Consider the following 9,953-nt stretch of genomic DNA (forward strand, 5'->3'; position numbering starts at 1 on the left):
GTCGATGCACCAATACAGGCGCCGCCAATATGTGCGAACATCCGGAGCGGCCGCCGGAACAGCCGAAGACATCGCATCGTCGGCAACAACAAAAACAAACGGAGCGGCAGAGGAGCTAGAGATTTGGAGAGATGGTTCCGATACTGGGAGAGAAAACACGTGGCGCTCGCACGAGAGAAACAATTGCGCGCGCTATTTGGACCACGAGGTGACTGAAACATCTCGGGCATGTAATTTGGTTCTTTCCATTTCTAGTACGCACTTCAATGTACAGATTATGGTCCTTTGTGCTGTATTTAAATCATCAGTTCGTAGATGTTAGAGAGGATCTACTAACATCACGTTGCTTAAACATTTCAACTGGTTTTGACGCGTTACGCCAGTGCCGACGGATGAGAAACTGCTTCACCTTCCAAAACGGAGACCGAGATCTTTTCTTGCGACTAGAGAAATGTCTTATGCATACGCTTTTTAGGAAACATTTCGCGTCATAAGCGGGCACTCAACGGTGACTTTTCGTTGTTGTCCAGCACGTACTCGACAACAGCTGGCTGAACCGGTTTGCCCAACTCCCTAAACATTTTGTAAGTTCACTCATACGCACACACTAGAAATGCCTACATTTCTAGGTTGGAACAGTGCCTGTTCCTCAATCCCGGAACTAGTAACCTCACCTGAGCAAAAGATCATTTTGGCGATAGAGGCGGCGGCGTCGGTTCGGCAACTTCTATTTGCAGTGCAGGTGCCACAGCAACTTTGGTTCATTTCACAAGTAGCTCGCAGAGGGTCGGCTCCACGCAGTACGTAAAACAACTTCTTTTCTTAACGCAAGGTTCCTCGTGTAACACTCAGATTTTTCGTTACAAACCAAACGGGTGTTATCGTTGCCTACTGCTACGGTATTCCTTCGAAACAAGATCTAATAGTTGAAAGTCGAGTTTACTAGCTTCTACTTGTCGTCCGCAATAGAAGAGTAAACTAACGGGAAACCAATGATAGGGACGTTTTCTCAACTTTCTCCGAAGTAAACAAAAACGCACCACAGCACCTTACTTTTCTTACGCCTTCCAACTTTGTATTCTCGGAACTTCTTTCCTCGCATTTACAGCACACTTCCAGTCCAGAAAACTTAAGCCTTAAAAAGAGAACCCCAACGACCGCTTACTCGTTGCGCATCATCTTCTCCTTTTGCCGCTGCAGCTTCTTCTTGGACAGCTTCTTCTTCGCCGGTTCGCTCTCCGCGGTCTTGGTCACGACGTCCTCCTTCTCGGTGAGCGACAGCTCGATGTGACACGGCGACGACATGTACGGGTTGATGCGACCGTGGGCGCGGTACGTGCGGCGGCGCAGGCACGGCGCGCGGTTCACCTGGATGTGGTCCACCACGAGCCGGTCAACGTCCAGACCGCGGTAGTCGGCGTTCGCCTCGGCGTTCTTGAGCAGCTGCAGCAGGAACTCGGCGGACTTTTTCGGCCAGCGACCGACGGACGTGTTCCAGTGCTTGGCCTGGGCGCAACGGCCGACGCCCCCGTTGAAGCGACGGAACGGCACGCACTCCTTCTTCTCGCAGACGTTCTTCAGGAACTTCTGGGCACGGCGCAGCGGCATCTTCTTGATGGCTAGCGCCGTTTCGCGGGTGTTCTGGAAGGAAAAGAGATGAAAAAAGTGTTATTTTGAGGGGGGAAAGCAGACAAAATTGTAGTTTGAAGTGTCAAACACCTAATATGAATCAAATTATTTAAGAAATTTTAAACCTGTATATAATAAGCCACTTCGAAGATTTTTTTACTTCTCTTACACCAAATTTTGAATTGCAATTTTAGCAAAACAAATACATTATTGAATGCAATTTAATAATCATATTTTTTTTTTTGCTGAATTTTTGAGTTGTTTTGATAAGGCTGGTACAAATTTTATTTAAAGTTTTTTAAAGGGGACAAAACAATATTTTTTCAAAAGCTTCAAAATTTCATTAGAAATGTATTAGTACAATCAGCTGAAATAAATTTAAAATAGGTTTCCCTGCGTTTAGAATTACTTTTTACATGTGAGCAATTCTCTACCAAAACCGGAAATGGAATTTATTTGTATTTTTTGATTTGGCTCAAACTTTGTGGGGGCCTTCCCTATGACCAAATATGCTATTTTGTGTCATTGGTTCACCCATACAAGTCTCCATACAATTTTGGCAGCTGTCCATACAAAAATGGTATGTAAATATTCAAACAGCTGTAACTTTTGAGTGAATTTTCTGATCAATTTGGTGTCTTCGGCAAAGTTGTAGGTATTGTTGAGGACTTTTGAGAAAAAAAAAATTGCAGATTTTTTTATCAACTTTTTTTTCACTAAAACTAAATTTCCCAAAATACGTATTTTTTGATTTTCGAGATTTTTTGATATGTTTTAGGGGACAAAAATTCGCAACTTTTGAGCCATAGAGAAACATGGTCAAAAAATTTGCCGCCGAGTTATGAATTTTTGAAAAAATAGTGATTTTTGGAAAAAATCGCATTTTTATGCAAAAACAACAACATGACATTACTTTTTAACTCAAAATTGAATTTGCAATCGTAATGCATTCTGCTAAAACGCTCAACCAAACCACAATCGAAAAGTACTTACTGGGCGTAATATTCAATATTTGGCCCTTTTAAAATGTAAGTCTTGATTTAAAAATTTTCAAAATATTTTTATCGAAAAGATCGGAAAATTTCACGAATGTTTCATATATTAACATTGAAAATCGGACCAATAATTGCTGAGATATCGTCATTAGAAAAAGGTGAGATTTAGAAAACTTCAATTTTCGTGTTTCTTTTTCTTAAAGCGGCTCTATCTCAGCAACCCGAGGTCCAATCTTCAATGACTCTTAGACAATTTTATAGCACATTTTCTGAACTTTAAAAAAAAAATATTTTTAGAAATAGTCACTCATGGTCACTATTTTTAAAAATTGAAAAAACTGCAAATATTTCGCTAAAATCAAACTTTCGGTGGCTATATCTTGAAAACGGAGCCCTTTATCAAAAAATCTGTAAAGTACTTTTCGATTGCAAATTCAATTTTGCATCAAAAAGTAATATCAAACTTGTTTTTGCATGAAACTTAAATTTTTTCCAAAAATCACTATTTTTTCAAAAATTCATAACTCGGCGGCAGATTTTTTGACCATGTTTCTCTATGGCTCAAAAGTTGCGGATTTTTGTCCCCTAAAACATATCAAAAAATCTCGAAAATCAAAAAATACGTATTTAGGGAAATTGAGTTTTAGTGAAAAAAAAGTTGATAAAAAAATCTGCAATTTTTTTTTTCCGTGTACCTATTTTTTTCTCAAAAGTCCTCAACAATACCTTCAACTTTGCCGAAGACACCAAATTCGCAATTCGCAATTTTCAGTGTAAGAACGGGCCTTGACCGATCTTATGCACTAGGTTCCCGACGAACACGCACTGCCCTTACACCTACATCTCACCCTTGCTCTGAGTCAGTACGAGCAGCACGTTAGAACACGCTTTGAGTGTTCGTGCCAGGCATGCACACCTTCTTTTCCGGTTACGCATTTTAACTCGGCCGGGGGTGGTACATTAAGTAGGGTTTGATGTAAGTATAAGCGCCTAACCATTTATAGTGTGCCTATCAACTTTCATTAAAGCAAAAACTGTTTTATATTTAGTTTGAATTCAAAAACTAGTTGTTATTTTACTGTGTATTGTTTTCTCCTGAAATCATTCCTAGTGTTGAGTCGTGTTTATATGTTGCTATTTCTTTTGTCGCGGTGTTTTGTTACAATTTTTGGTCCTAAGCATTTTATAAAAGTTTTTCAAAAGTACAATAGTAATATATCTGTTGATTCTTTGATCATTCCAAACATTGAGTAAGGGCTCAAACCTCACTTGTTTTAAAGAAAAGGGTGAAGATTGAAAACAATGGACTGTGAAAGAAATATATTATTGAAGAATCAATAGTAAAAGAAAGATAGTAATTAATGAAGTAGATAAAGAGATTAACAATAGTTAATAAATAGAGGCAACAAACAAGCTTAGATTGTATAAGGGCAATTTATAGGGCAGATGAAAAATTATTCAAATAGATAAATAAAGATAAACAAAATTGACATCGCTACCAAATTAAGGGAAAACAGACAGTTTGTTACAGCAGCATCAATAAGTAAATAGAGTGGAAAAGCGTTGAGAAATAAGAGAATCAAGAAAATAAAATCGAAAACAAATGGACGATAATAAACAGAAGGCGTGTTAGAGAATCAGTGAAACAAAATAAACAGAATATAGATGGTAGATAGAGAGCCTGGAGCCTATTAGAGTACGGACACCTCAAACCAAAAGCACCAATCGAAGCACGAGAACTTTCAAACGGAGGTACCAATCGAGCAAAAGACAAAGGATTTTGCTCGATAGGCACCTCCGCTTGACAGCTTCCGCGCCTCGATTGGCACTTCAGGCCTGAGACGTCCGTTCTCTTACAAGCTCCAGGTTCTCTAATGGTAGATAAAAACGGAATGAAGAGAAACCCCGTTGTGCGATGTTTCAGGTACATCCACAGCAGTTGACTCAACATACTGCGAATCAAAACAATACCGTCTACAATCACAAATTACTTCCCTTTCCTACATTGTTGCGCCCCTTTCTTTTAGCCGTCTCGACTCTGACCCGCGGTGGTCAAAGGTTTACGATCCGTTTCCACAGGCCACCAGCTAGGTCATCATGAAAACCAAGCCAACGTGGAGGTAAGAAAATAGGACACTCGCAAGGAACCAGAGCTATACTGTTCTGATCAAGATAATTCGGATGATCTAACAGAACTACGGATGTAGTTAGTAACGCTCCTTCCAGGATGTTCCTTACGTGGACGTCAACCGAAGAGCACGCAACAAGGTCAGTGCCATTGCATGCTCTTAGGTATCAATCCTTGGCCTGCCAACTTTGCCGAAGACACCAAATTGATCAGAAAATTCACTCAAAAGTTACAGCTGTTTAAATATTTACATACCATTTTTGTATGGACAGCAGCCAAAATTGTATGGAGACTTGTATGGGTGAACCAATGACGCAAAATAGCTTATTTGGTCATAGGGAAGGCCCCCACAAAGTTTGAGTCAAATAAAAAAATACAAAAAATAAAAATGGTCGAAATCGGCCGATTTCGTAGAGAGTTGCTCATGTTTTAGATGATTTAAAAATCTTTTTATTTTATTTTTTTTAATGAAATTTTTGTTTTTCAAATCTTTTTTTTTAATGATTGCAAAACAACTGAACTAGTGTAAAATGCATTTTAAAACACTTTTGCCATGCAAATGCTGAAACTATGGCTAGTTATTTCAATATTTATTCCAATATTTATGTTTTTTGTTAATTTTGCTGCAATTCGGGATTCTTGCATATTTCGATGGTATGAACCAGCTCCGCCAAATTTGAACATGATTAGAAAAAGTCGATTTCGAATTTGTCCTTTTTAGTGGGTGGAATGACCCATATCTTATTTTTCTGCGTGCGGGTATATTTCTCGGGTAAGTTTTCAAAAGGTCTTATAAGTTATGTGTTTTAAACAGTTTGCAATCGATAGTGCAAGTTTTTTTTTCCATCGTCCCCTTAATTTGAAATTTCTCAAAATTCTAGCCAAAAAACCTACGGAAAAAGTTTATTTATAATTTAGATCGTGTTGAATTCGTTCATCAAAAGATACATAATATAAATTTATGTATTCTAGGTACTAGACCTTTCCGTCGGTGTTAGGGAAACACACAAAATGCTTGTCAATTCTCTGCATTTAAAAAAAGTTTAATTCCAGATTTTTTTTTTGCTTTTAAAAAGGTTTAGTAAAAACTATTTTCCCAATGTTGACATTCAAATATTATTGCAGAATTAGTCTCAAATTGAGTTGTGCGAAAATCGTGCCTTTCCGATTTGTCTGAAGGACCCCTAAAGAAACTTAATCAAGGATTAAAACATGTTTAGGCGTTTTGGGCAACTCAAGCGTGAAACCATGAACTTCACAGAAAGTTTAACTCCATGTTGCACTTTTAACATCTCGATAAAGGATTTTTTACTGCAATAAAGAAACATCAATCTTAGAATGGAAAGCAACTCCAACGAACGGAATGACAGGTAGCTTACGAACTAAAAAAAGTACCCCTTCCAGAAAGACTCACCTTGAAATGCACCCGGAGGTTCGATCCGCGTGACTTGCACGACTTCGCTGGATTATCAGGTTCCTTGGCGTAGCGTCCCATCTTGTTGGATTTCTCTACAACGACAAAAAAACCGTACAAACTCCGGATTAGCTTTGAGGTTACCGACAGGAAAACAAAAACAGGGTTTTGCACTGGCAGCGAGAAAATTGGCCTCGAATGCTCCGTCGGGTTGTCGGAAAGTGGCCTCCGAAACTGAAAAGTGTGACTTCCGTGCGGTGACGAGTTCCCCGAGCCCCATCCATCAGTGGTCCCACACCCCTCGCCCAGCGGGTTGGCATTTGTTGACAGTTCGGCTTCCACGCACCGCACCGAAAATAACACCAAGTTCAAAGTTGCACTTTTTTCGGGCAATTCCGCCCGCACGGCGGCCACAATTTCACTCCCCGGACGGCGCACAACCCGTGGAACCGTTTGGTCGAAGCCAAATTCACTGGCACTCACAATTTATCGCTAAAATTTAACTATTTTTGCGGAGCGCGCACTCAATGCGTTCCACCACTAACCTTACAAGATGCCGGAAAGAGAGATTTTCTATTTCGTTTTCGCTGTAGTCTTCTCTCTTTTCGGCCCGGAAACGAGAACTGTCAAATAGGGGGTGCCATCTAGGTGGTCAATCCGAGAAGCACGCGCGAAGAATGGCCTGCAAGTAGGCAATCCGCAGTGCATGAGAATGAGCCAACGAGTAGGCAACACGCCGATCGAAAAAATATCAACTGACTTCGGCCAGCGAAACCACGTGAGCAGTTCTCTAGGATTTCGGTCATTCGATTTTTTTTTTTGTATTTTTTAACCCTCTAACGCCCATGGTTACTCCAGAGCACCACTAATTGTTGCCTTTAAAACTAAATTTCTCTGCAACTATACATTTTTTCAACCTCGTTCAACCTGCGTTAGTTTATATAGAATGTTAGGTTATAACCAATAGAATTTCATCCAATTTGGTCGATCCAGTTACGAATAATGTAGAAAAACGTAAAAAATCTCGATTTTGCTCTGGGCGGGAAGGGGTTAATCCGACTGAAACTTTTTTGGTGGCTTCGGTATGCCCAAGGAAGCCATTTTGCATCATTAGTTTGTCCATACAATTTTTCATACAAATTTGGCAGCTGTCCATACAAAAATGATGTTTGAAAATTCAAAAATCTGTATCTTTTGTAGGAATTTTTTGATCGATTTGGTGTCTTCGGCAAAGTTGTAGGTATGGATACGGGTGGCCACCAGATTTCGATTTTCAATTTCCCGGTTTTTTCCCGAGACCAGAAGGAATTTTCCGGAATTTTTTTAAACCAAATTACAATAGGTCTATTCCCGTACTGCAGAATTCTGCAATTCTGCACGAAATCGGCAGCAGAGCGTTTCCGTACTTTTCTGCAACATAAGTAACTTTTTTCCCAGGCAGAACTTCTGCAATGAGAGAGACAGAAGATGCAGCAAAACCGTTCCCGTACTTTTCTGCAAGCTCTCTCTTCTATTTCTTGTTGAAAAGTGACTGCAAGTTGGTGTGATGGATGTTGAGTACACGCTTACATAAAGTTTGCAATTTTGGTGAAATCAAGCATTTTATTATTAGTTGTAATATTTTTTTTAATTATCACTAAATTGAATTAGTCTTTTGAAGAGACGTTTGTATATTTTGAATTGATGATTTTTTTGGGTAGTTAGTTTTTTATGTCTGGTTTTATTGAGAACGATTTTTTGTGTTAACGATTTCATGCTTAGTTCATTAATGTAAATGATATAGCGATATTTTTTAGTGTTTCAATGATAACTTTTTGAATAGACTAAATATGTGTGTTTAAATAATAGGTAAATTTAATTGCCAAATAATAATTTGTACCTTTAACGGTGCTACCAATTTGTATTCTTATTTGAACCAAAAAATGTGATGTAATTTAGTCGAATTCTTAAATTTTAGGAAGTTTAAATTCTAAAATTCGGAAATTCTTAAATGCGCCATCTTGAATCACAAAAAGTACATTTTTTTGGAGTCGTTAGAAAATCAGGTTTAGAGGATTTAGAGATTGAACATTTTAACGAGTTCTTCGGAAAATAGAGTACGAACTGTTTCTATATTTTTAATATTTGAGTTTTAATTTTTTTATGTACAGAATTTTAAAATTTTACTTATTTTAGTTTTTTTTTAGTTTCTTAATTTTTTATTATTTTTTTAAACTGTAACTTTTGGATTTTTGGTGTTCTGAACTTTGAAATAATCAAACTTTTGATTCATTTATTTCGAATTTAAAAATATTTGAATTTTTAAGTTTAGGAACTTTTAAGTTAGAAACCTTTATTTTTTATTTCAAATTTTGAATACTAAGATTTTTTTGAAATTATCAATGTTTAATTTTTAATTATTTGAATTATCAAGCTTTGAATTTCTGATTTATTTTTTTTTTCAGAAATAAATATTTGCATTTTTAAATTTCTCTAATATCTGATTTATTTTTTTCAAGTTCCTCAATTTGAATTTTTTTTTTATATTTTTACTCACGAATTTCTTAATTTTCAGATTTATAAATTTATGAGTTTCAAAATTGTAGAGTTTGTGATTCATTTTTTTATTTGTCAATTTCGCTGCGTCACCGTTGTTCTTCGATGTGAAATCCAATCATAATTGATTTATGTTATCTTTCAAACATTTTGCTATTAAAACATGTATTTATGGTCTATATAAATTTATTTCATTTCATTTTTCGAGACGAGATTTGTCTGATCACGCCTTCCGTCGGACGGGAAGTGAATGTTGGCCCCGGACTAACCTAAAAAAAGGTTAGGTCGTTAGCTCAGTCCAGGTGTAGGAGTCGTCTCCCTGGGTCCTGTCTCGGTGGAGTCGCTGGTAGGCAGTTGGACTAACAATCCAAAGGTCGTCAGTTCGAATCCCGGGGTGGATGGAAGCTACGGTGTAAAAAGAGGTTTGCAATTGCCTCAACAATCAAGCCTTCGAACACCTAGTTTCGAGTAGTAATCTCGCAATCGAGAACGCCAAGGCAATGTTGTAGAGCGAATAATTTGATTTTTGATTTTTGTTGCGACGAAGTCCACCGTCAAATATTACCGCAACGACTCACTGTCCACCTGATGTCAACGGAATCGAGAGACGCGACGCTCTAGCTGCCAACTGATTGCAGGACAGTAGTTGTGACCATGAAGTGCTTAGCAAATCGTTTAACATGCTAAACTAATTTATTTAATCTATTTGCTTCCTAAAACGTGTTCCAAAACATATACTTATGTAAGATGCGCATATTTATATTTTCTCAATTTATTGTAAATTAATATTGGTCATCTAGGTTGTTCGCCACAAACCCTGAAATTATTGACCCACATTCCTTGCCGTCAACAACGGCGCACTAAAAATTGTAAGAACTACCGACTAATAATTAACTATGAATATTGCTAATAAATCTATTTCCTACAGCTTGAAGCTGGCCATATTGAAATTGCCTGCTGTCGAGATTTAGTGATTCCGAAGAACCTCATTCTTATCCCAACAATTTTGATAAATTTACCTTCTATATTAAACCTTTTTCTTTTTTTAATTATGTTTTTTAAACGTACCTGCCATTCTCATTTCTTAAATTGTTTACCTAATGTAAAAGTTTTGAGTTGTTTCTAATATAAAATGTCTACCTAAGCATTATTAATTTCTAGTTTAATGAATGGTACATGCTTGATTTTTTTAGATAAAATGTTGATTTGCATAAAAAATAAGTCCCCGTTCTAGAGGTAAACTTCTTTCAAT

At 37.5% G+C, this 9,953-nt stretch overlaps 1 protein-coding gene across 1 annotated transcript; it reads right to left on the minus strand.

Annotated features, from left to right (window-relative positions):
* Positions 1-1,049: 1,049 nt before the first annotated feature.
* LOC6048880 (60S ribosomal protein L17) lies at positions 1,050-6,736 on the minus strand. Its single transcript, XM_001865691.2, has 3 exons — positions 6,712-6,736; positions 6,167-6,261; positions 1,050-1,641 (listed from the first exon to the last, which is right to left on the minus strand). The coding sequence occupies exons 2-3, from the start codon at positions 6,245-6,247 to the stop codon at positions 1,162-1,164; spliced, it is 561 nt and encodes a 186-aa protein (XP_001865726.1). The 5' UTR covers positions 6,248-6,261; positions 6,712-6,736; the 3' UTR covers positions 1,050-1,161.
* Between the last annotated feature and the right edge of the window lie 3,217 nt (positions 6,737-9,953).

This window comes from Culex quinquefasciatus, chromosome 3 (assembly GCF_015732765.1).
Source record: "Culex quinquefasciatus strain JHB chromosome 3, VPISU_Cqui_1.0_pri_paternal, whole genome shotgun sequence".
Taxonomy (NCBI): domain Eukaryota; kingdom Metazoa; phylum Arthropoda; class Insecta; order Diptera; family Culicidae; genus Culex; species Culex quinquefasciatus.

Excerpts from the sequence above, each read along its gene's own strand:
- LOC6048880 (XM_001865691.2), bottom strand. The coding sequence starts at position 6,247 with ATGGGACGCTACGCCAAGGAACCTGATAATCCAGCGAAGTCGTGCAAG. Across the intron at positions 1,642-6,166 it reads ACCTCCGGGTGCATTTCAAG|AACACCCGCGAAACGGCGCT; the intron begins GTGAGTCTTTCT and ends TTTTCCTTCCAG.